The 27,611-nt window shown below is 39.9% G+C and overlaps 1 protein-coding gene across 9 annotated transcripts in view; it reads left to right on the top strand.

Annotated features, from left to right (window-relative positions):
- DNM2 (dynamin 2) overlaps positions 1–27,611 on the top strand; it is an 82,219-nt gene that overhangs the window by 22,316 nt on the left and 32,292 nt on the right. For all 9 annotated transcript variants that reach the window (XM_069083065.1, XM_069083064.1, XM_069083063.1 and 6 more), the window contains exon 2: positions 12,318–12,391. In XM_069083065.1, the coding sequence (XP_068939166.1) occupies positions 12,318–12,391 (74 nt within the window). The remainder of the gene's footprint in view (positions 1–12,317; positions 12,392–27,611) is intronic.

The following is a 27,611-nucleotide window of genomic DNA, read 5'->3' as shown; positions in this document are numbered from 1 at the left end:
CCGTCTTGAGCTCTTCCATGGCCTGTAACCAATTCATATTTTTCTTGGAAGCTTTTGGTGCAGGAGTTCTGACTTCACTGTCTTCCCCCTGCTCCATGCTTTGATCCTTTTTGTCCCCAAAAAAGGAATCTAAAGTCAGATTGTTGTGCTTGCTTTGCTTGCTCTCCTTCCTTTGCTTGCTCATGTTGCCACTCAATTACTTGACTTTTGAGATCTTTGCCACAGTAGAACTCTGCTTTTCAGAGGGGAGAGCTTTGTCCCAAATTGCTGGGGTTTTCGCAGCTACTGGAGCTATTCGGAGGGCGCTGTCTCTCCAGCCCCCACAAACTCTGGCTCACTGGTCACACACCTCAGGACCACCATACAGATTCAGACAGGTTACATCAAAAGCAATTACCCTCTGAATATTCGCTTGGCCCCCCTATGATCTACAGGTCAGGAGCTCTGAAGTAGCCACATGGAGGCAGTTGCAGGGCCTCCACCACTTCCAGCTCTGGGGGTAGGGGCCAGCCCCACTCCTACATCCCCCCTAGTTCCAATAACATTCTACACTGACCTCTCACTTTTTCTTGGCATTTATTGAGTTGATAATTCTGGAAACTGCCACTGCTGCTGGGCCGCTGGTCAGGGCCACCCTGTGGCTAAAACCTCAGGCTCACACAGGGCTGGGCTCAGCTCCCAGTGCACTGCAATGAAGCCTTCCTGTCTGCCTGCGGGGCTGCCTTCTGCAGGAGATTTGTTTCTTTCTGTCACTTTGTGGATTCTGTAACTCTAAAATTTGTTTAGAGTCATATTTTATAGGTATTTGAGGTGGTTATGGGGGAGCTCACAGAGTTTTCCTGCTTCTACACGGCCATCTTGGCTCTGCCTACCCCCATCTCTTTTTAAAATCTAAGTTGATGGTGGCCTTCTCTAGTGTGGGTTAGGGAGGGAGGAGGGAGACAGTTCAGAATTTAAAATGTAACCCCAAAAAAACCCTGAGTTAACAAGTATATCCACATTGACCTCTTTGGACAAATCCTATTTTTCTTCCTCATTGAAATTGTTTCATGTCTTCAGAATTTAATTCTTGAGTATCTCTCATCCCTCCTGGGCTCCCTTTGGCTTTACAAGCTAAAGCATTTTATTTTATTGGTTTCCTGTCTGTCTTTCCTCTGATACTTGTGAAGTCTATTTTCCCTAAAGCTCTCATTCATGTCAGACTATGTCCAGATGTTTACTCCTCTTATCAAACTTGAGAATGGAATGGTCATCTACCCTCAGGGTTCCCATCATTCCCACCCCAGCAACCAGTTTCTCTCTGTTAATAAGAAAGAATTAGATTCAGAATAGAATTTCCCTTTGGTGGTTCCTCTTACTGTTTGAAGGATGACTTTATATCTAAGGCAAGTCAGAAAGTTGTTAACTTTTTTTTTTTTGGCAGAAACTGAGTTTCAGCAGATGTCTGGAGCTTGGCATCACAGTGGATAAAGTGCTGGACAAGCTTTATCAAGAAGACTTCAGTTCAAATCCAGCCTTAAGATTTCACTAGCTGTGTGACCCTGAACAAGTCATTTAACCTCTGTTGACCCGTTCACTCATTTGTAATATGGGGGTAATGATAGCACGTACCTCCCAGTGAGATAATATCTGTAAAGTGCAGCACAAACCTTAAAGCACTGTGTAAGCTGGCTTTTATAATTATTATGTCTGAATAATTGAAATTCCCCATTGCTTATATATCATACTTTTGTGACAGGCTTGTGATCTGTTTCTCAAACTTGCCTGGTTTATTTCCTCTTTCTCCTAGCTTCTGTGTCTTCTTTCTTTGACTTTCACCCAAATATTCTCCATCATACTTCTCCCCTCCAGTTCCTGGATTTCCTCACATGATTCTACCTTCCTAATATACAATGCTTCTCCCTCCCCACATTCCCATTTTACTTATCCTGTTTGTCTTAAATAAAGTATATCCATTCAGGGTCATGGTCAGGTCATAAGTTTCATTCCACCAAGTCTCAGTGATTCCCAAGATGTTAAATTTGCCTCCTTATGCTATTTTCTCTTGTTGTCTAAATTTAGGGTTTTCTGTGTAGTTATGCTAGTTTCTCAGTACTAACTTTTTGGGGAAATTTTGTCTTCTGTGAATTTTTGGGCAACTCTTTGTCTTCCTTCTTTGTGGCTTCTCTTCTGTCCTAGAGTTAGTATACATAGGCAGTCTTTTCTTTCTCCCATCCTTTTTAGCTTAAAGCCCTCTTTATTTGGTTTGTACGACATTTGGCAAATCCATTCTTACCAGTCTTTGTTAGATGTACTTCATCTCTGACTAGGGAGCTGTCATCCTCATCTTATAGGCTCTGATCTAGAAATCCAATCCCACTCCCAGATACCACCCTATTAGCCAGCTGTTAACATCCCAAATTAGTTTACACAATCAGTGCCTCCATGACTTTGTTAGTGTTGGCAGCACTTATTTGTGCCCATGTGAATCCTCAGAAGTGGATAGTTGTCATCTCTTTGATAAATATTGGGAAGTTCTCCTTGTGTCCTAGAGATGTGCTCCAGGAAGACAATAGATTTCCTCTGTTGTTATTATCAGGTTATCAGGTATGTCTGTGCCCTGAGTTTACTACTCTCCTGTTCCCCCTCTGACCATTACTGCTGATAACTTCTGTGGCTCTGCTGCATTATTCTTTGAAGGACAAGTTACTTCTTCCTCAGAGCATCCAGCACTTTCCTTAAGGAGAAGCATCAGTGTGTTTGTGTTTAGCTTTTAGAAAAGGGGACTGACTTACTGAGATGATCTAGAGATTACAGTAGTTTTAAAAATTCCCCTCACCCCAAGGGCACACTTCCCCCTCAGCATACTTGGGCTCAGACTTAGAGTAGAATGGGAGTGAGGCACATGTGTCAAAGATACTTGTGTCCACAAGGACCCTCCTCCCCCAAACCTTACCCCAGGAGTCCTTTTCTTCCTTTGTGGAATCTTCTTACACTTCCCCTTCAGGATTGCTTTCAGAGTCATGCTGATTGAAGGCTCCTGAAGCTTCTGCTGTCCTCAGGCTGTTCTCTGTAATGGCCACTACCACGCTACTGGTCTTGATAGCCATCCTGCTCCAGAAGTAGCCATGTTAGTTACCTTATGATACTCATTAACCTAAAATCAAGAATGAACCAACCCAAAAAAGAAACAGGCAAAGTGAACTCAGACCTGTGGTGACCATGCTTGATATAAGCAGCTGCCCTTTCACCCTCAATCACTCACAGCATTCTTGCCACTGAAGAGCTGACAGGGAAGAGCCCTCAAATAGAGCTAAAGTTCTGACTGTGCAACTTCCCTTCTTTTCCCCTTTCTCTTCTGTGGAATGTTCTTCCATTATGCATCATCCCGAGAAGGGTCATCTCCCCTCCACTTTTTCCCATTAAAATACTCCCTTTTGGGGCTGCCAGGTGGTAAAGTGAATAAATAGAGCGCCGGCCTTGGAGTCAGGAGGACCTAAGTTCAAATCCAGCCTCAGACACTTAACACAAAAACTAGCAGTGTGACCTTGGGCAAGTCACTTAACCCCAATTGCCCTCCAAAAAATTTAAATAAAACTAAAATACTCCCTTTTTCCCATTAAAACCTTCTGTTTCTTTTGTTGTTGAATTGTTTTTGGTCTGTCTGACTTTCCATGATCCCATTTTTTAGTTTTCTTAGCAGAAATACTGGAGTGATTTGCCATCTCCTCATTTTATGAAGCAAACAGGGTTAAGTGACTTAGCCAGGGTCATACAACTAGTAAGTACCTGAGGCTGGATTTGAACTAATGAAGATGAATCTTCTTAATTCTAAGCCCAGTGCTCTATCCACTGCACCAACAAGTTGCCCCTTCTTTTTCCTTTTACGAATACTTTATTCTCCCTTACATCCTGAAGTGTGGAAAAGTGGTCTTTGACTCTCTGCAACTTTTTCAGGAGGGAGCTCAGCCTATACTTGGAACACAAATAAGAGTCACTCAGCCAGGGCCTAAGTACAAATATTCGAACACTCAATACACAGCACCATAAAATTTCCCCTACTCTCAGACTGGTTGTGATTTTTAGACTACTTGTGGGCGTATATGCCCCAGCCCTGCCGGGTCATCTCCAGTTATTCTGATCTCTATCTTGCCACTAGACCCAGATAGCTCTGGAGAAGAAAGTGAGGCAGGTGACTTTGCATAGCCCTCCTTCACTTAAATTCACTTCCCTTGCAAGTCATGGCTTCACCTTGCTGATTTCATGGTCCTCTTAGAGAATGAAAGATAAACAACAACCACCCCAACCCTAATTACCTGGCTAAAACTTTTACTGCCAATTAACAATATCTTTATAACTTGACAATTGCACTCATTCCTTTCTTTTTTTCTCAACAGTGCCATAGCCATAGTCAACTCCCCTTCAGCCTTTTCACAACCTCCCATTTCATCAGTTTGCCCCACTTAGGAAAACACTGTATTAATTTGTTCAACTCTCTAGCTGTTCTCTTACCTTGCCTTTTCTTACCAACTGCCTTCTCTTTGATTCTAATACTTTGTATCTGAACCAATAGTGTTCTTCAAATTTTCCTTAATTTCTCCCAAATACTACCAATTTTTTCCTCTCCAAATTCAACCTCTTATCTATTTCATTAATCATTCAATTTATTGGCAAAATTTCCTTCTTATTCTGCTGAAGTTGTCTTCTACCTCCTCCCACAGATGCTCAGAGTGGAATCAGTCAGTTTTAGGGAGATATTTTTACAAAGTAAGGAAATAGCTATTAGGTAGATTTAGAACATCAGAATCAAGGTCAGTGGATTACTGTCAGTTTGGAGGGAAAAGGAGTTTAGGAGAAAGGGAAGGAGAAGAGTGGAAGGGTAGTTCAAGGGAGACTTGAGTCTCATATGGGAATTTGTTTTGCATAACCACCTATTTCTGATGAGTTTTGTTTTTCTCATTGGGTAGAGAAGGGGAAGGAAGAAGGGAGAGAATTAAGAACTGAAATTAAATTTGAATTTTTAAAATGACAACATGGGTTCAAGAAATGAACTATAAAAGTACAGGATGGTTGGAAACATATCAAAAAAGTTGATGGTGAAAAAAACCTTAAGGTTTTAGTGGACTCTGAATTCAGTACAAAATCCATTAGTATGACTTCTCCAGCTCTTCAGTGTAAATACTCTCTCCCACAAAAGAGATCTTTATCCATCCTGTTTGACTCCTGTCTGTGTTTCACTTTCAGTCTGCCAAAAGAGGGTCCATCCAACATGCTGGTGAACCTTCCTCCAAACATCTTGACATTTTGTGAAACATATGAGTCTGTCCATTTTCACTCTTGCTACATGATTGATCTTTTTTCCCAGTTACCCATCTGTGATGACACATATTGCCCTGCTTTTCCTGAGCAATTCAATATCTGTAATGTGCTGAAGCTAGCTCTTATCTACCATGTGTGCCTCCCCATTGCCCTTGGGGTGACCATTAACTTTAATTCTTTGGAGACTGTGGTTTTCCATGCCTAGGAACTATAGCATCACCAGTACTTGTTTAAAACATGTAACATGATACAACCAGCAAAAAATGAGTGCTACTAAAGGCTTCATTAATAGTAACATACTGGTCAGGACTAGGGAAACAATAGTTTCTGATATGTTTCACCATGGCCAGTCCACATCAGAGTATTCAGTTCTGGGCAGCACATTTTAAGAAGGATATCAAACAAAAATATGTGCAGGGAAAAAAGGCTAGGATGCTGAGGAAATAATAACTTGTTTTAACCTAGAGAAGAAGGGTAGGGGGTAGTACATAATAGCTGTGTTAAAGAATTAGAAAGATTCTCACATATAAGAGGAAATCAACCTTCCTGCTTGGGCTCCAGAGGAGCAGTGGTTAATAGTTAGGGGTAAATTTTGGAAATATGATTGTACTCCTACCCTCAAAGAAACTAACTTGCTAATTGTCAAGATGTGAATGTACACATGAAATGAAAACACGTGGCTCCTTGAATTCAGTGTAAAATGATAGAACAGACTGAGTACTCTAGGAGTTCAGAAAGAAAGTGGTGTGGGCCGAGGTGGTCACAAAGGAAGAAGGATGTTTGAATTCGGCCTGTAATACCCCCTACTGGGGAAGCAAAAACTGGAGGACCTCTTGAGCTTTGATTCTCTCAGCTACAGTGGGGCTAAAACTGATCAGTACTAAGCCTAGTACTAATATGATGAGGGCCCCCCTCCCCTAAGTAGGAGTCAGAACAGAGCAGGTCATAGCTCCAGTTCCACCAGTAGTGGGATAGAGCTGGTGATCTGGTGATTATGTGCTGTACTTCCAGCCTGGGCAAGATGGGAAGACCCAATCCCCCCCCCCCCCCCCCCCCAAAAAAAAAAAAAAGTTTGTTTCCTTTAGCAAGACATTTCACCTCTTTGGGCCTAAATTTTTCATGTAAAATGAGGAAGGGGGTTGGTTCATTCCAGCCTTAAATTATGTAATTTTGCTTAGAGATGAGAAAACTAGGGTCCTACACCCAGCTCTCTCTGACCCTGTGTGACCTTAGGCAAGTCAGTAATCCAGTCTGTGGCTCTGTTCTCCTCTTCTCTTCTGTCCTCCCAAATGAGAGTGTTGCATCAGGTGATGATGCCTGAAATCCTGTGCCTTTGGAGATTATCCCCTCTCTGTACTACTTGTGTTTGACCTTAGGCAAGTCACTCCTCTCTCTGCTTCAGTTTCCTCATCTGCAAAATGAGAAAGGACTAGATGATTTCAGGTCCCTTCCAGCTCCAAGAGCCTAGACTCTCCTATAACATCCATTCTTAACAATCTCTACAGTTCTGGTCTCCCTGTGTATAATAAAATAAAATAAATCCTTTATTCAACCCTGTATCCCTCCAAGCTATCATCTAATCTCTTCCTGTTTACATAAAAACTTAAAAGTCATAGTCCACACTCTTCCTGCTGCTTCTATTTCATCACCCACCCATTCCTTAAGCCCAGGTAGTCTTGACTTCATCCCCAACACTACTGAAACTGTTTTTTCTTAGGTCATAAATGATCCTTTTCTTGAACTTCATTCTTCTTCACCTTTGTGCTTCATTTGATACTGTTAACCATCCCATCCTTCTAGTTCTCCACCTTCCTCACCGTCTTTCAGTCTTTTAACCCCCTAAGTGTAGCATCCTGTAAGACTTATGTCTTTAGAGTTCTCTTCTCTCTACATTCAGGATGACCTCACTTCTTTGGCTTCCCTTGACCTTTCTTCTGAACTCCAGTTGTGTGTGTCCAATTTCCTGCTTATAGACATCTACCTTGATTTACTACCAATACCTCAAACTTAATACATCTAAAACTGAATTCATTTCTGTTGTCTCATTTTTCACTCTGTTGATGACGTAACCATCCTTTGTCACCCAGGCTTGAAATTCTTGATCCATACATCTTTTTCTCTTCCCCTACAATTTGACATTTAACCAGGTGTCAAGTGCTATTCCCTACCCTAAACTCTCCTATCCTCTCTCCTCTTTATACACTCTTAGTAGCCTCTTAGCTGGTTTCTCTATCTCCATTCTCATCAGTCCATCCATTAGAAAGTATTTATAAATCTGGTCTTGTCACTACTGCTTCAGAAATCTTTAATCAGCTGCTCATTGCTTACTTATGTAGAAACTTGGTGAGATCTTGTTAAAGGTGTCTAGAAGAAGTTTCCTCTTCAGATATGAGTAACTCCAAAATCTCAAACCTGCCTAGGTTAACAAACCTGCAAGGTTAACAAACACCACATAAGACACACAAACCTTCTCGCACTAGATCTGCAATTCTGCAATAGATCTTAGGGTAGGACCCATTTTTTGGCATCACCAATAACCTACAAATTCTAAGTTCTCCTCCAAGACAGCCTCGGTGCTGTCCTGGCTGGGCAGAAATGAGACAACTGACCAACTTCTCAAGAAGTATCATGATCATGATAAAAGAAACCATTTGTTGCCGTACAGTTTGGTAAAGAGGGTTGTTCCTCCGGGCCTGGGTGTGTGCCTGTGTGTAAGGCTGAGTCATTCTCTAGCATAAACTTTATTGGCCACAGTATCTATTTGCTTTTTCTTCCCAAAGAATTTTTCCCTCATTTTTATTTCTTCTCCTATGATTCAATAAAATATTTTGCCCTTTTGAGAATTGAAACCAAACAGCTTTCTTTAGTTTGTTAAACTACAGGAAATAGATAATTCCTTGGTAGGGTTGCAGTATCAGGATGTGGATCAGGACTTTGGCCAGTGATGTCAATGTTTTCTTTTTTTATTTTGAACTTAAACATTCAAAAAGAGTATTTACACACACAAAGCAGAGTATTGTAAGAGAAATCTGCATTAAATCATGAATATCCACTTCATATCTTTCAGATTTTTAAAAATATATGACAAATTCTACATATTACTTTCAAAACTGTCCTACTTATCTGTGCTCCCTTTCAAACTTCTTTCTGTTCTCTTCTGTGAATTTTTAAAAATGATAGGATGGCTTTTTTTTTTTTCACCAGTGATATCAGTTCTCTAAGCATGACCTCTTCCCTGGATGTACTTGTATTTCTCTGGCTGCTTTGAAGTTGACCAATTAATCATTTTTCTGTTCTGCTTATGTGCATGTATTTCAAACTTCTTGAAAATGTAGACACTTATGGAAGGTATCAATTCTATCAAGTTACTTACTTCCCCTTGGTTCTCTGGTATCCTGGCTACAGGTAAATCCTAAGCTCCAGGAGTTTGTTCAGAATAAATGAGGTACATATATTTAGAAATAGTTCTGTTGACATTTATTTTCAGGCCTGGAAATGTGCTTTTGGATAACTCAGATACAGTACTTTTTTTCCCCCTCCTATTTATGAAGTAAACCACATAGTTAAAAAGACATCCTAGTGCATAGTAGCTCAAGCAAAAACACAGTAACTAGACCTTTTCTGGCTTCCCCTTTCTCACAGGAAATATATGTGATTTTAGCTCCTTTACCAAGAGTACTGATTCTTTTTTTTTTTTTTGTAAATTTTTAAAAACTTAAATAAAAGAAAAAAAACATACTAAAACTATAATAATACAGAATAAGAAAAAAAGCATTGCCACGTGCACAGTATAATGTGAGAAAGGTTTCAAAATATACAGCAATAAATTTCCATTTCAAGAAAGCCTATATAATAAACACTATGGGTTGTATTGAGAGCTGTTCATATTTTCTTTGCTTCCTTGTAAGTTTTCTTTTGTTCTCTGTTGTATACTTTTTACTTTGTTTTTCCCCCCCTTCCTCCCTCTGCCACCCAGGCTACAATTAAGTGTAGGTGTGTGTGTACATGTGTGTACATACACATTTATGCATATATATGTAGACATATACACCTGTACATATATGCACTTACTTAGACATACATATTCTTAGATATCAATAATCAGTAATATATAAGCATATACATTCATACGTATCTGTGTACTATGCTTGTTTGTCCTCTGTTTCTCTGAGTGGATAACTTCTTCCTTCATAAGTCCAGGTCTTTCCATTTTTTTCCAATTTCACCAACTTACCATTTCCTACACCAAAACAATATTGCCACCTTATACTGTCTAGTTGTTTTAAATAGTTTAAAACAAAGTTGATAAATATGACTGACACATAGTATAGTTTCCCTGTTTTTCCTTTTGATTAAATCTATTTTAGTCTTAACTTTGTCAGAGATAATGATTACCACCCCTGCTCCTTTTTCCCTAACATTCTAATCCTGATATTTAATTTTTAGGCCTATCTCTTATTCCCTATCCTTCCTGACTCCTCTACTTCTGCCTGCTACCTTACCCATCTGTTATTTAACCTCCCCCCCAGGATCCCTCCCTTATTCCCCCAGTCCCACTAATTTAAACACCCTTCTGTACCTTCCTTTAGCTTATTCCCTCACTCTCCCCTCTAAAGATCCCTCTATTATCTTCCCCCCATCCCCTTAGCGTTTTATTTCTTTCTGAATTTAGAAGACTTTTATTATATATATAATTCCTTCTTGAACCCATTCCCAAAGAAAGCAGGTTTCTAGAACTAACAGCCCTCCTCCCCCATCTGATTCCTCTGTGTCGGTTCTTCCTCTCACATCTCTGATTTGTATAAGATAATTATTCTTTTTATCTTTTCCTAAGAGTACTGATTCTTTATTGTCCCATTTGGCAAAGTAGGTAATCCCATACAGTGTTTTTCTAGTTTCATACCTGTGGTCACTTTTGATTCCTCTCAGCAACCCTATGAGGTAGATAGAAGGAGTGTTATCACTGTTTTATAGACATGAGTAAAGGACTGACCCCTGTCCCTAAACAAGTATGCTGATCAGTGCCTACCCAGAACTGGTATAGCCTTAGTCACTCTCGTGGAAAATGGATGCACCACAGAATGGTATATACACTGTCAGATGAAATTGCTTTTTTTGTTCTTTGTTTTAAGGGACGATCTGATTGGAGTGGGATTGAAAATTGATTGTAATGGAATGATTGTAATGTCAAAAATATGGGAGTTGGGTAGTAGATGTGTTTAACGTGATGTGGTCAGACCTTGCCTCCTATGTTTGATCAAATAGAATGCTGTTGGAGCACAATACACAAGGCAGTATTCTTCTGAAGCTCCTTATCTATTTCCTAGTCTTTAAAACGTCCTGTAGAACTGCTCAGAATGGGTGGGGGTGCTTTTGTTGTTTTTAGCAGACTTTTCTTGGAACTTGGGAAATTGTTTGGATGCCCAGTGGCCTTGTCTGAATAGATCAGAGAAAATGCTTCCCTTTTTTAATAAACATCTAAAGTGATTTCCTTCCCTTTCTGGAAGACCAACAAAGATTGACTTTTTACTAAAGATTGCATCACTGGTAACCCCTGCTCATGGGGTGTAATGCATGCTCTTGCTCACCTTGTTGAGCCACTTACACTCTTTTAAAAAAAAATTCATGGGTGGGGAGGGGGAAGGCGAGGCAATTGGGGTTGACTTCCCCAAGGTCACGCAGCTAGTAATGTGTAAACTGTCTGAGGTCACATTTGAACTCAGGCCCTCCTGACTCCAGGGCCAGTGCTCTCTTCACTGCACCACCTAGCTGCCTCACCACTTATAATCTTAAAACTTTTTGTGTGTGATGAGAGATAGCTTGCCAATCAGAAATTGTTCATCTGTAGTGACTCCTTAATTTAAAAAGGGGGGGCAGGGGTTACTAAATTGACTAGCATTTTGACCTTCAGTGCTTGATTTAATATCTGGACTGGTTTTCTGTGGTGCCTGCACTGGGTGGTGTTGGCTCAGAAGTCAGCACACTGAAAAGGACATCACCATCACCATCATCATCATCATCACCAAAGAGAAGTACAGGAACCTCCTCTGGTCTCAGCACTTGTTTCCTTGAACATAACATTCCTCACCTGTAGTGTATGTGTTCCTGTCAGCCAGATGGACTCAGTTGGAAAGCAAGACTGGGGCCAAAATGAGGGAGACACAGATCTGGGAGGCTGGTATAGGTGTTACTCCCTTTTAGCTGTTGAGCCTGAGGGAAGAGTTGAGAATGTGAAGAGTATTCTCTGCCGTTGCTTACTTATCATGCCTTTTCTGTAAAAGAGTATGTCACTAGCTATTCTGTGGAACTAGATTGGAATTGGAATGTATACAGCCTCATTCTTTTGGGGGGGGTGCTTTTTGGAAGGGGGAAGGCAGGGCAGTTGGGATTAAGTGATTTGCCCAAGGTCACATGGCTAGTAAGTGTTAAGTGTCTGAGATCCCGGATTTGAACTCAGGTCCTCCTGACTCCAGGGCCAGTGCTCTATTCACTGCGCCACCCAGCCGCCCCCAAGCCTCATTCTTTAAGCTTAGAATGGGTGATGTCCGACCTTTTTTGGTATGACTGACCTCAGTTGTTCTGCTTGCTGAAGCTCTTTTCTGGTGGAGCTGCCCATATACTCATTCTGCTTAGTTGGATAAGGACCTCTTTAGATTGTTCTGTGAGAGAAACAGTGTGGAGTTCACTGGGGCTTGTTCTTTCTGTAACCAAGTCATATACTAGGTCCTAAATTACTCATAGGAACCACCTTCATGGGTTAATTCCACCAACCAAAGAGGAATTCATGTACTGTCAGTAGCCAAGTCTGGTTGCCCTACCTTCAGTGGTGTTTTATGGCTCCTCTTAAGGCCAAAGCCTTCACAGGTTTTTTTTCCCCAGAACTAATCCTTCCCCAGCTGGGGTTGACATTCTTGTTGAAATTTCTTTAAGTTTCAGAGACTGTCTGCATAAATTGACGTCAAACATCCTGCAGCAGGAGCTGGATGTGTGAGTAATTCTCTTCATTTCAACTTTTACAGGGATTTCCTTCCTCGTGGATCAGGAATCGTCACCAGACGTCCCCTTATCCTTCAACTCATTTTCTCAAAAACAGGTATGTTGGGACTGCCTAAAGAACAGTTTGAGAGGAGACAGTAAGAGGAAGGACAGATGCTTATTTGTATTCAAAGGAAATCTTTTATCCCACTTGTCTTAGAGAAAATGGAAGGTGCAATTTAAATTTTGAATTGAGTTATAGTAATTTTTTTCTTTGTTTATATATTTCTCATTTCTGCTTTTCAAATGAAATTTTGGCTTATATTCCCTTCTTCTGAACTTCCCTACTTCTGCTGAGACCACCATCCTTCAAATCACCTCCTCATGACTCCTCATTTTCCATCATCCCACATACATAGTTGCTAGATTTTGTTTCTCCTTTTACAGCACTTCTTTCCTCTACCCACTTCTTTTTACCCATATATCTACCACCTTCATTCAGGTCCTGATCACCTCTTGCTTGGACTTTTGCAGTCAGATCCTAATTGTTCTCCATACCTTAAAGCTCCCTCAACTCCAAAACATCCTCCACACTGCTGACAAAATGATTTTTCCTAAAGCACAGATCTCACCACATCATTCCTTTTCAGTAAGATCCAGTGGATATGTTGCATCTAGTTTCAAATAGGGCTTTTAAAGCCCTTCACAACAACCTTCTTTCAGACAACCTTTCCAAACTTACTATGCATTAATTCCCTTAATGTATTCTACAATCTGGCCAATTTCACCTAACATGTTATCTCTTTTCTCTATACCTTTGCACTATCTCTCACACGTAGAATAACCTCTCTCCCCACTTTGCGTTTCTTAGAATCCTCTATCCTTCAAAATTCTGCTGTAGTACCACCTCCTCCATGAAGCTTTTCTGGATCCCTCCTATCCTCAGGGGCCTTCCTCTTCCTCCTCCTCCCCCAAACTTACTTTATTTTTATTTGGTACATGTTTGTGTATACATACCACTGTAAGAGTTATCTCTCTATATAGAATGGAAGGTTCTCGAAGGCAGAGACCAGTTTCTATGTTTGCCTTTCTCTCCATCACCCCACACAGTACCTGGCACACGGCATAGGTGCTTAGTAAATGATCGTAGATTGCCCCATTTTATGAGAGAGCTGTCTAGGGAACCACATTGTCATAGAAGCCCAGAATGTTATCATTGGAGGGACCTGAGCAGTTATCTCTGCCCACCCTTTTATTTTATAAACTAGGAAATAGACCCAAAGAAGGGAACTGCATTGCCCAAAGTTATACACTGAAGGCAAGACCGTAGCTTCTGGCTCCAAGCCCATCCATACCATGCTTCCTTCCATTGGTCAGTGCTTTTAAATTTTGGATATGTGCCTATAACCCATGTAAACTGTAATATAGTTATAGTAAAATAGTAAAAGGGAATAGTAAAAGATTCAAGGTCCACTTGTGTTTGGTGAAAGACCAGTCTATACCCTCTTCTCTCTGGTAGTGCAAGAAAAGCAAGCAAGTTGTATACTGATTGTTGCATCTTGCCATTCCTCTGGCAAGAGGCATGCAACTTTTGCATGTCGTTCTAGGGAAAAACACATTTGGAACATTTGTCATCTACTCCTTAATTTTCTAATTTCATGACAGTAGAATTAAGTTGAATGAATTCCCACCTACCGTATCATTAGTACATTATAAAGTCATGAAACCCATGCATTTATAATATATCCAGTGGACCCAACTGCCCCGTATAAATGCTATCTTGCCTAACATTATACTTTGCTGAAATCTACTGACATTGTGAAATGGGGCCTACCTGAAATAGGGGTACCCAAGATATATAATACCTGCTAGAAAGTGGCCTTTCCACAGTTTGGAAGTGTGCCCCCAAAATAATAAACTGTTCACATCCTTTGAACCAGCTGTACCACAATTAGGCCTGTACCCCAAAGATATCAAAGAAAGAGAGAAAGAACCTATGTGTGCAAAAAGTATTTATAGCAGCTCTTTTTGCAGTAGCCCAAAACTGGAAATGGCCAGACCAGTTGGGGAATGAATAAAGAAATTATGGCACATGAATGTAATGGAATATAATTGTGTCATTAAAAAAAAGAACAGTTTCAGAGAAAAGTAGGAACTTCTTGGAAGTGACGCAGAGTGAAGTCAGTAAAAACTAGAAAAACATTTATACAGTGATAGCAGCATTATAGAGAAGAATGACTTTGAAAGATTTGGGTACTCACACCATTACAGTGATAGATAAACTTTGAATCTAGAAGAATGGAGGTAAAACACAATACCCACCTCCTGCCAGAGATGGAATTTAAAGGCAGTTTAAGACATATTTTGGATATGGCCAGTGGGGGAATTTGTTTTGCTTGATAATGCGGATTTGTTACCAGGGCTTCATTTTTAGTGGTTTTTTACTGTTCATTGCTGTGATGGGGGAGTGGGGAGGACAGAATGGGAGGACAATGCTTTTTTTTAATAAGTGACCTTGCCTAATTCCCTCAATTTAATGCCTTTCTCTTTTTTTAATTAACATTTTTATTTAAAGTTTTGAGTTCCAAATTCCAACTCTCCTTTTGTTCCCTCCCCTCTCCCTGAGATAATAAGTAATCAGATACAGGTCATACATGTGCAGTTATGTAAAACATTTCCATATTATTCATTTTGTACAAGAAGACTCAAATAAAATTTTAAAAAGAAAGTGAAAAATAGGATGCTTCAGTCTGTATTCAGTCAATATCAGTTCTTTCTCTGGAGGTAGATAGTATGCTTCATCCTTTGGGGTTGTCTTAGATCATTATATTGCTGAGAATAGCTAAGTCATTCACAGTTCTTCAAACAATATTACTATTATTGTATATATTATTGTCCTGGTTCTATTCACTTCACTGTGCATCAGTTCATGTAAGTCCAGTTTTTTATGAAATCATCTTGCTTGTCATTTCTTATGGAACAATAATATTCCACAATTTGTTTAGCCATTCCCCAATTAATGGATGTTCTTTCGATTTCTAAATCTTAAGCCACCACAAAAAAAAGAGCTGCTATAAATATTTTTGTGCAAATACATCCTTTTCCCTTTTTTTGGATGCCTTTGAGATATAGACCTAGAAGTGGTATTGCTGCATCAAAGGGTATGCACAGTTTTATACCTCTTTGGGCATAAAATCAAAATGACCTATTTTACATTTTGTGATACTCTCTGTGTCTTCTTGGGTCCTAAATTCTTTCCTTATCCATGAATCTGACAGATGAACCATTCCATGCTCTCTTAATTTGCTCATGGTATCACCCTTTAGTTGTAAATCATGTATCCAGTTTGACCTTATCTAGGTATATCGTGTGAGATGTTGGACTATAACTAGTTTCTGCCACATTGTTTTCCAGTTTTCCCAGCATTGTTTGTCAGGTAATGAGTTTTTGTTCCAAAAGCCTGGGTCTTTGGGTTTCTCATATACTAGATTACTATGATCATTTGTTATCATATAATTTGTACCTAATCTTTATAATTATCACTTTATAATACAGTTTGAGATCTGGCATTATTAGACAACTGTCACATTTTTTCTGTTGTTTCCCTTGATATCCTTGAGTTTTTGTTCTTCCAGACGAAATTGTTATTTTTTTAGCTCTATAAAATAATTTTTTGATAATTTGAGTGGTATGGCACTGAATAAATACATTCATTTAGGTAGAATTGTCATTTTTATTGTATTAGCTTGGTCTACTCATGGCAGTTGGTTTTCCCAGTTTAGATCTGACTTTATTTGTGTAAAAAGTGTTTTGTAGTTGTATTCACATAGTTCCTGGGTTTGCCTTGGCAGGTAGACTCCCAAGTATTTTAATATTGTCCACAGTTATTTTAAATGGAATTTCTCTGTCTCTTGCTGCTGGACTTTGTTGATAATTCTCTTCTTCTTAAAAACTTATGTTTGTTTTGTATATTAATCTGTGAACGAATTATATCCCCCTAGTCTAATATAAGCTCCTTGAGGGCATGGGCTATCTTCCTTTTTATCTCTAGCACCTAGGACAGTACCTGGCCCATAGTAAGCACTAATAAATGTTTGATTATATTCAGTAAGCAGTGACTTAGCCTCTGACATTTGTACTTTTGAGAGAGAGGTTCAGACAGCTCAATATGTGTCTATTCCACAGTAAGCTTGACTTGGAAGGGCCTAATGCCTAGGAGTGTTTTACCTATTGGCTCCCTGAGAACTTTGACTGTTAAATGAAATGCAGGCTCTTCACAGTGGTTAAAGCTACTCCCTGTCAATTTCAAGATGGGAATTTGAGTGTGTGGTACTCCTGAGAACCACTCTGGATATGATGAATCACAAATGTGTTTTCTGAATATGTGTTTGTTTGGGATGACTTCCAAATGTTGTTTGAGCTTTGCTTCTTTAAAGAATATTTTCTTGTTCTTCCAACCAACCCTGGTAATTACTAATTTCAACCATCTTTATTTAAAAGTTACCCAAAATCCTTACTGTAAAGAAAGTGAGCTGGTCTAGCTGAAATTCCTTCCTCTTAGGGATCAGAGAGTTTGCAGTGCAAGCTCTGAAACCTGTTGGCTAAACTAGTCAGGAAGGCTGTGCATAATAACTCATTGATTGAAAGAAAAGCAAATGCAATCCATCCACAAACATTTATTTCCTTGGCTTTAAAAGACTCTAAATAGGATTTTATCACTTTGGGAGAAACCCCGGCTCACCTGATTCCTCTCAGGATCTAATTAACCAGATCCTTGGTGCCTTCTGTTTCCCTCATGGAAAATAGGAAATCAATATGGGGCTTTATTGGGCTGAAAAGTGTGGGGAAGAGGGTGTTTTATTTTCGGTATCTTATTTTTATAGCAGTTACTTCCAAGTGAATACCCTCCCCCCAAAAACCCTCCCTCATGATAAAAACAGTTAATTAAAACAATGCTATAGTGACTGTGACAGCTGTGCAACATACCATACCCATGGTCTCCTGAGAAAAGGGAAGGAAGTTTCATCATCAGTTTCTTGAAACCAAGGTTGGTCATTACATTGATTCTGATTTCGAATACATTTTAATGTTTTTATTTAAATTAATTATTAGTGTTACTATGTATAATATTCTCCTGTTTTGCTTTATTTGTTGTGCATCAGTTGATACAAGTCTTCCCATATTCCTCCAAATATCTTCCCTTTAAAAAAAATTTCATTACATTGAATCAGTCAACAAGTAGTTAGTAAATAATGCCTGTTAATGTGCCACGCACTGTGCTGAGTGTTGGAGATACAAAAAAAGACAAAAACAAACTTTGCCCTTATGGAGTTTTCAGTGTAATGGAGGAGGCAGCATGCAAACAACTAGGGACAGACAAGCTTGTATAGAGGATAAATGGGGGCAGGGGAATAATCCACAGAGGAAGGGCACTAGTATTACAAGGGTTCATGAAAGGCTTCTTGTAGAAGATGACATTTTAGCCAGATTTGAAGGAATCCAGGGAGGGCAGGAGGTAGAGATAAGGAGGAAGAAAATTTTAGGCATGGAGGACAGCCAGTGAAAACACCGCAGGGTTGAGCAATGGAGTGTCTTGTTTGAGGAAGAGCAAGAAGGCCATTGTCACTGGATTGCATAATATTTGGAGGGGATCAGGGGAGAAGTGGAGTGTAAGAAGACTGAAAAGAGAAAAAGAAGGCCAGGTTATGAAGGACTTTGAACACCAAACAAGATTGTATTTGTAATAGTAGAGGTGATAGGGAGCCACATTGAATGACCATGATTTATTTAGCCATTCCCTAATCAATGAGAAATCTTTTGAGTCCAATTCTTTCTATCACAGAAGTGCTATTATGAATATTTTGTTATATATGGAGTCATTCTTTATATCTTTGACTTCCTTGAGGTTACGCTGCTCAGGAATAGTATCACTAGATCAAAAGGTATGATTTAACTGATTTCTTCTTAATTCCAAATTCTTTTCCCAAACAGGGAGCAATTCCCAGCCCCAACAAGACATTAATATTCATATCTTCCAACCTTGACCTTTTCTTTCCTTTATCATTCTTGCCAGTGTAATGGATATAAGGTGAATCAGAAATGGTTAACCTAGAAAAGAAAAGTCTTAGGAGGGACATGATCGCTATTTAAGTATTTACAGGAACCTCATGTGAAAAAGAGTTTAGATTTGGCATTTTTCTTGGCCTCAGAAGGCAGGGCAGAAATTAAAAGACCTCCAGTTACTTTATTCATATACTTAATCAAGTGCTAAGAAGAAGTATGTGTGGGAGGGGAGATACAAATACAATAAATATAGGTCCTCTCTTCAAGAACCTTACAATATAGTTAAGAAAATGGTATAATAATAGGAAAATGTAATAACAGTATGAGAGTTGAATACAGTAACATATTTAAAATTAAATATTTATTGACTACTCTGTTCAAGGCAGTAATACACAAATAATTTTCAAATGAATGGGAAAGATTAACTGTGGTGCCAGCCTTCTGAGGAAGCTTTGTGGAAAAAGGGGAATTTGAATAGGATCATCTGAGATAAGGTGCTAATAGTCTTGCTGGGGAATGATGAATACTTAAAAGAAATGACCCAACAGTAATAATAAATTGACATGACATTTTAAGGTTTTCCAAGAACTATGTAGCTGTCTCATTGGATCCTCACACTAACTGAAGTAGTAGGTACTCTGCCATGTGAATTTTGACAGAAGAATACACTGAAGCCCAGAGAAGCTTAAGTGACTTGCCTGTAGTCATTGTAATGCCAAGCAAAGGCAACTTCCCAAGGTTCAAAACACCAGTTTAGCTGCTCTCCATTTTATTCAGTGACAAATTAAGAACAGAGAAAATCAAAATATAGCATAATTCAAAATACAACATTCACCAAGTGTAATTCAATCAAGTACTACTCCACCCCTGGACATTACATCCATTTATTCAATCACAAGCCCCTCTTCTCAAATGGAGATCAGTTTCCAATCATAAGTAAAGTACATTCATTTGTTCAACCACAGAGCACACAAAAAAAGTCCCACCCTTGGATTACAACTGAATAGGCCATCTACCCCAGAGTTACAACAAGCTTAAGCACAGCATTTAATACCCAAAGAGAGGTCTTTTCTTCATCTTGACCTGGGGCAAGTTCTCAGCAATCTTTGTTCCTGGGGAGACAAAGCTTAGCAAGGCAACAAGATACATTGCCAGTGTCCTCATTAATTCATCCTCTGTCTGCAGAACAGTCCTAGGACCCCTGAAAACATTAGCAAAACTCTCTTCCAGGATTTCTGTAAACATACAAGAAAGTCCTTCTTCAGGACCCCTGAACCAGCAGCAAGTTTCCAGGACCTTTGCAACAACAGCATTGGCCGTCACACAATTCACTCTCTGTCTGCAGAACAGTCTCAGGAGCTCTGAACCAACAGCAAGGTTCCAGAACCTCTGCAGCAACAGCATTGTCCTTCACCAGTGAACAAATCTGGCAAAACAACATCAAAACAGACAGACAAAGTACCAGCATAACAGCCATGTCTCCTCAATCCTTGGCAGCTCTGGGTGGCAGCTCTCAAAAGGCCTGGGCAATTCAAACTGGCCCTCAGCAGTCCTCTCCTATCCCTCTCTGCCTCCAAGATGCTGCTTCCAAAAAGTTCTTCTGCCTCTCTCTTTTCTTGTGTCTCTCTAAATTCACGTCACCAGCTCCTCCCAGTTCAGCACTCTCTTTTCACATCGACAAGTCCATCCCACAAGTGGGATTCACAAGCGCTGGGTTTTAACACAATCAATCCGAAAATCAAGCCAATACAGGGGGATCTTTAAATTCCATTACTATTACAGTCATGCAGCCTAAGGAGTCAAGTCTAGCATGCCAGCATATATACTGATTGCCCTGCCTCTAAAAATAAAACAAGAAAGTTGTCCACCATAGGATATGCCCAAAGTCCCAGAGGGCCACAGTCTTACCAAAATTAGGGAGAGGAGGAAGACAACTGATGGGTTTGCCATGTGGAAAACCCAACATTGGGGTGTCAGCTGGAGTGGAAAAAGAGAAATGGTGTCAGGGCAGATGGCAGAACAGTCAGAGCTCAAACGTACAGCAGGAACATCACTAAGGGTCTTTTCTGGCAGTGAGTTATAATCTATGTCTGGGCATTCCCAGGCCAATAACATAAAATCCACTTTGATTTTTTAACCTAAAGGGTTAAAAAAAAAACAAGTTGTCACACAACAACATTTTCTAACCCTCACTTAGTAGGTAATATGTATATGTAGGTGTGTATGTGCCTCTGTGTTAAGGTTATTGTTGTTTATTTGTTCTCAAAGAGGACCATGACATCAGGCAGGTGATGCCTGACATGCAATTGAATTGGACTCAAGTGAAGGAGGGCTGTGTCAAGTGAGTAGCCTCACTTTCTCCTCCAAAGCCTCCTGGGTCCAGTGGTGACACATAGATCAGGATGGCAAGATGACCCGGATTCGATGCAGTGGAAGATCTTAGCCTAAAAGCTAAGGCCTTTAACATGTCACATTTTGACTGAGGCAACTCCCATTCAGTGATTCAGCTAAAGACTAAAGAAAAAGGTCATTTCGAGGACATTTTAGTAAATGAATGAATTGTTCTTATCTCTAAAATTATCTCAATCCATACTTGTTTGGAGCCTTTTCCCCCACCCCATATCTTGGTGGCTCATAAAAGTAACTTGAGCCTGGTTCTTGGTGAAACTTCAGAATGACCTGCTCAGGATAGTCCTTCAGCTTTGAAAATGTCAAAATCAGTAGAATTAGAGTTCGGGTAGGGTCTTTTTCCTCCTTTTCTGCTGCACATGCAGTTTTTGAATAGTCTGTTAGATCAGAAAGAGCTCTGGAGCTAGAGTTAGCTTGACTGGGTCTGCAAGCTGGGTGACCTTGGAGAAAGGTACTTGGAGCCTCAGTTTCCTTACCTATACAATATGGGGTGATTTTCCTTACCTAACTCACAGGATCATCAAATGAGATAATTTATGTGAAAATACTTTTTAAACTGTAAAGACACGGGTATCTCCTTAAGGCAATTTGGCAAGATTACAAGACAGTGTCTGATTTTCATTTCTTAAAACATAAGGTTTGAAAGTTGGAGGGCAATCTCAAAATTTTGACAGTTTTGTAATTCTCACATACTTATAAAATTAACTCCTACCTTCTAGCTTAGAATGGTTAGTGCCTTTGGGGTGGGAAAGGGAGCTATCAGGGCCTATCTCAGAGACAAAAAGTTGGCCAGGAAAGTTTCATTTTCTCACAAAAGAGCAGCTTTGGTCATGGAGCACTCTAGCCCAAGAGTGCTTAATCGGGGTCTAAGAACTTGTGTGGGGTTTTTTGTTTGTTTTTTTAATAACATTTCAATATTTTTACATTTATATTTCAGAACAATTAGTTTCCTTTGTAATCTTCTGTACTTTAAAAAGGAGAAGGAATCCATAGATTTCACCAGATTGCCAAAGGGGTCCAGGACACACAAAAGATTCAAAACCCTTTCTCTAGGCAAATGCAGGTGGAAAGGCAGCATGGCACAGTGAGAAGGCTTAGGATACTGAGTCAAGAACACCTGAATTCGCTACTCAGCACACATGCCCTCCCCCTTCCCGTGTCATATTAGGCAAGTTCCTTCAGCTCTAAAATAAAACCGTTGGAATAGTTGGTCTCCAGTGCCTTCCACTTCCCAAGCCGACATCTTCTCTGGTCGTGCCAGCACAGCATGCCTCTACTCCTAGTATTCATTTCATCAGATTCAACAAATGCTGAACACCTTCGTGCTTGCTGGTCTGGAAAGAGGACCCAAAGGACTATAAAAGCCAGCGATGGCCACTTGTATTTATGGGAAGTTTGTTTTATCTAGTCCTCACCATAATTCCATGAGGTTAGTGCTATGTTTAATAAGAGCAATGATAATAATAATAGCTAGCATTTAGAGAATGCTTTAAGGTTTGCAAAGTTCGTATCTTGTATGATCCTCACCGTAATCCTGTAAGGTAGGTGGTGTAATTATCCCCATTTTACACAGAAGGAAATTGTAGCACAGAGATCCGAGTGCCAAGGATTACCCAGCTAGTAAGTGTCAAAGGCCAGACTTGAACTTGGTCTTCCTAATTCCAAGCCCAGTACTCTATCCACTGTATCCCCTAAGTGGTAGTATTCCTAAAATATACTTCAGCTGAATAAGAAGCACTTCATTCATTATATTTATGTATATTCCTATCATCTAGTACACAAACTACTAGGCAGCCATAGAACAGGCACTTAATTTAATAAATACTGATTGATTGATCAATTGATTGATCACAGAGATTATAATTTGTCCAGATTAGTAAATGAACTTGAACCTAGGTGTTCTGACTCATTTGTGATAAGAGCCGTGACAGTCACAAACAAAATACCACCTGGCTTCGAGAAGGTAGAGAATGAAGCCCCTCTGGTGGGAGACAAAAGGAAATTTAGGTGGAGACATGGCACTAGGTCTTGAAGAATGGGAGTGAGATTTGGATGGGTACAACATTGTTTGCTATAAGGGTCTGAAAAACCACATGATGCCTGAATCTAGTTGTTTGGGATAGGGTTCTTTCTCTTTCTTTCTTTCTTTCTTTCTTTCTTTCTTTCTTTCTTTCTTTCTTTCTTTCTTTCTTTCTCTCTTTCTCTCTTTCTCTCTTTCTCTCTTTCATGAAAAGCAAATCCTCCCTGGTAACTTAAGGCCTTATCCAACTAAATGGAATGAAATGAAAAAGCATTTATTGAGTTCTTTGTTATATGCTAATCATGGGGAATGAGAATAAAAAACTAAGACATCAGAGGCGGAGTCAAGATGGCAGAGTAGAAACAGGACTAATGAGCAGTTCCCACTTCTACCTCCTCCAATTCATGTAAAAAATGACTCTAGAAAAACTTTGGAGCTACAGAACCCACAAAATGACAGAGAGAAGCTAACTTCCTGCTGAGGACAGCCCAGCAGGAAGCCGCCAGAGCAGTGCTCTGGGAGCCAAGCCAAGCCCACCCCTGCTCCAGCCCAAGGTTTTAGCCTCAGGGCGACCTGACCAGCTGCTTGCTGGAGGGACTTTAGATCACCAGCAGCTGTGGTGGTTTCCAGAATTATCAACCCATAGATGCTAAGGACAAAGTGAGAGGTCAGTGCAGTTTGAACTTTGGCACCTGGGAATTCGGGAGTATGGTCTGGCCTTTGCCCCTGGGGCAAAGAGAAGCAGCTGAGGCTGTGCAGCCATCCCCCTTGTGGCTGCTTCAGAGCTCCTGGTCTGCAGATTGTAGGGGACCTAACAACCAGTCTGAGGGGTAATCCCTCTTGCTTTAACCTGCTTGGATCTAGATTGCTGTCTAGGGTGGAGGTTGTGGGGTGTGTGAAGTCTGCCAGAGTGTGTGGAGGCTTCAGAGAGGGTACCCAACTAATAGCTTCAGCAGCTGAGAAAACCCCAGCATTTGGGATAAAACTCTGCTTTCTGGTAGTAGAGTTCTTCTGTGGCAAAAGGCTCAAAAGTCAAGTAATTGAATGGCAACATGAGCAAGCAAAGGAAGCAAAGCAAACAGATCTGACGTTAGACTTCTATTTGCGGGACAAAAAGGATCAAAGCATGGAACAAGGAAGAAGACAGCAAAGTCAGAACTCCTGCACCAAAAGCTTCAAGAAAAATATGAACTGGTTACAGGTCATAGAGGAGCTTAAAAAGGATTTTGAAAAGCAAATAAGAGAAGTGGAGGAAAAATTGGTAAGAGAAATGAGAATGATGCAAGAAAATCATGAAAAGAGAGTAAACAACCTGACTGAAGAAAATAACACCTTAAAAAATAGACTTAACTCAAATGACAAAAGAGGCTCAAAAAGGCAATGAAGAGAAGAATGCCTTAAAAAGCCGAATTTGCCAGAAAATGAGATCCAGAAAAAGGATCTTAAAAGCACACTGAAGAGAATCATTCCTTCAGAATTAGATTGGAGCAAATGGAAGCTAGTGACTTTATGAGAAATCAAGATACTATTAAACAGATCCAAACAAATGAAAAAATGGAATTCAATGTGAAATATCTCATTGGAAAAACCATTGACCTGGAAAATAGATCCAGGAGAGATAATTTAAAAATTATTGGACTACCTGAAAGCCATGTTCAAAAAAAGAACCTAGAAATCATCCTTCAAGAAATTCTCAAGGAAAATTGCCCTGATGTTTTAGAACAAGAGTGCAAAATAGAGGTTGAAAGAATCCACAGATCACCTCCTGAAAAAGATCCCAAAAAGAAAACTCCTAGGAATATTATAGCCAGGTTTCAAAGTTCCCAGATCAAGGACAAAATATTACAAGCAGCCAGGAAGAAACAATTTCAATATTGTGGAAACACAATCAGGATAACTCAGGATCTGGCAGCTTCCACACTGAGGGATCAAAGGGCTTGGAATATGATATTCTAGAGGTCAAAGGAGCTGGGATTAAAACTCAAGAATCACCTACCCAGCAAAACTGAGTGTCATGTTTCAGGGGAAAATATTGTCATTCAATGGAATAGAGGACTTTCAAGCATTCTTGAGGAAAAAAACCAGAGTTGAATAGAAAATCTGACATTCAGATACAAGAAGCAAGAAAAGCATGAGAAGGTAAACGAAAAAGAAATCATAAGGAACTTATCAAAGTTGAACTACTTATATTCCTGCATGGAAAAACGATAATTGTAACTTATGAAACTTTTCTCAGTATGAGAATAGTTGAAGGGAATAGAAGTGTGTGTGTGTCTATATACATATATATATATATATATATATACACATACATATGTCTGTATAGGAGGGTATATGGATGTATGAATACATATGTGAGTGATGATACTTAAAAGGTGAAATTAAGAGGTGAGAGAGGAATGTAATGAGAGGAGATGGGGAGAGATAGAATGGGGTAAAACTATCTCACATAGAAGAGGCAAGGGAAAACAGTGGAGGGGAAGAACAGGAAGGCAAAAGGGAATGAGTCAACCTTACTCTCCTTCAATTTGGCTTAGGGAGGGAATGACATACACACTAAATAGGGTATCTCGCCCTACAGGAGAGTAGAGGGGAAGGGGAAGAGAAGGGGGCTAATGGAAGGGAGGGCAGGCTGGGGTGAGGGGGTGGGGGCGGCAGTGTTTAGTAAGTAAGCTTTTGAATTAGGTGGCTACTGGTTAAACCACAACCAAAGCTTCTTCAGTCATCTCCAGACAGTGAAGTGCAATATTTGGAAACTTTTGATTTCTTTTGTATCTCATGTTACACCTAGGCAAGTTTTTCAGCTTCTTCGGTAAGGGGGTGGAGAGGGTAAAGAAGAAATGGGAGCCTGACCCAGGCTCTACAAGGTTAATAAAAGTTCAGGGTTTCTGGACTGGTACTAAATCAGGTGAAGATCCATTCACTGCCCTGTGAGGCAGACACAGTGCTCCATCTTATCCTCAGCCTAGGTCCTATGAAAGGGCTGTCTTAAGGAGACTGAATGTTTGTTTGCCTGTATGAGATGGGGTTCTGCTCTGTTCATGTCAGTGACTAGACCTTTCATGTACCTTTGTTTTTCTTTGCTTCCAACTGAAAAGAGCTCTTAAGCAATTACACTGGGCTCCTTCTATTTGGAACCCCCTGACATCCTGCTGGGCATCAGTTTACTCAAATGGTTGTCCCTGATGCTGTGTAAGGCTTGCATGCCTCTATACTGTCAATGTGGACTGCAGTGTTTATCATCTCTAGCCATTAGGACAAAGCACTTGTCACTGAGCTAGTACAAATTAACCCTTATTGAGCACAATGGGCTGTACTAGGAAATCTCATGCCATCTACTCCATACCCAGCCTTATGCCAGGTTATGTTGTTGGGAATATAGTCAGAGAGTCAAGTAGAGAATATTACAAGACAGTGCCTCTGTGTGTGTATATAAGAGTAGAGAATATTACAATATTCCCGTATCTGGTACATGTATAAACACATTGTCTTTGTAATATTCTCTATTTGAATATAGTCTTTAGTATTCCAGTGCTTGTGTTTACCTTGCTCTGGGTAGGCACAGGCATTTTCAGAGGCAGGATGTTGCCCAGTGTTATGTTATAATGCCCCTTTGTAAAGGAGCAGTAGCTTTCAGATAGTGGCGCATCACTGTCATTATTCTGTTCAGCAAACACGGCCGACGTACAGAGGACAGTTTACTGATGGGAGGAACAGCCCTGGAACTTGGGGCTCTGGGTCATCACACAGTTGTACAGGGTGTCCCTAAAGTCTGGACACATAGGAAATCTCATTAACTCTGCATATTTTCAAGAAATGAAATGAATGAAATTTTCAACATTTTATTTAATTAGAATAAATTTTAGCCATGAAAATTTCATATGGAATAAAATCTCTCATTAGCTGTTGGGAACTATTTTCCATATTAATGAGATTAATTTAATTAATGAGATTTCCTATGTGTCTCCTATGTCTTCCTATGAAATCTCACTTATGCTAATTAAATAAAATGTTGTTGAAAATTTCATTCATTTCTTGAAAATATGCATAGTTAATGAGATTTCCTATGTATCCAGACTTTAGGGACACCCTGTAGATCAGCTATAATGGACTGAATTTGGAAAAACAAAAACAAAAAATTAATTTGAAGACACATCACCTGCCAGATGAGGGCCTTTAGTGGTCTCACTGTAGGAAATATGGGCTCCTCAGAATCTTTGTGGGGGATCCATACAACATTGCCCTTTGGATTTTAGTTATTTTTTCCTTTTCAGCTTGAAAATTGAAACCCTATGAAAAGGTTACATATTTGATGGATACTTAATTTTTTCATCTTTTCTCCCAAAGCATGGCAGCCACACCATACATAATCCATATCCAGAGATTTGGAAGCTCTCTTCTGGGTTGTTAGAAATGTCTCAAAGTATTTCTAAGTGAAAAATTACCCTGGCCATTGCCTAAATCTGGCATTTCTTCCAGGTGTGTCTATTTGTAGGATTAGGGCTGCTTTGAAAAAGTCAAGGCAGAGGAAAGCAAATGTTAACTCCTACACTTACAAGTCCATTGTGATCCCTGAACATAGATATTCTCATAATCCCATCTTCCAATGCTTCAATCAATTCTCTTTCTCAATACCAAGTTCTTTCTTCAGTCATTTGGTTTCTACTTCTAAAAAGTGCTTATACCTCTGCTTATGGAGGTGCTGTTGAGGATTTGGCAACAGGAATAATACAGGTTTGTAAAAGGTTTTCTCCAATGGTTCTTGGAGGAAATGAAGCCCAAATATTTCCTCATATTCCCCTGGAAAGGGGAAGAGAGATCACTTTGGAACAATTGAAGCCAGTGT

Source organism: Petaurus breviceps, unplaced genomic scaffold (genome assembly GCF_028583685.1).
Source record: "Petaurus breviceps papuanus isolate PSGF00001 unplaced genomic scaffold, PetGlider_PUasm1.0 172, whole genome shotgun sequence".
NCBI classification, from domain to species: Eukaryota; Metazoa; Chordata; class Mammalia; order Diprotodontia; family Petauridae; genus Petaurus; species Petaurus breviceps.
This window is presented reverse-complemented; position numbering and strand designations above follow the sequence as displayed.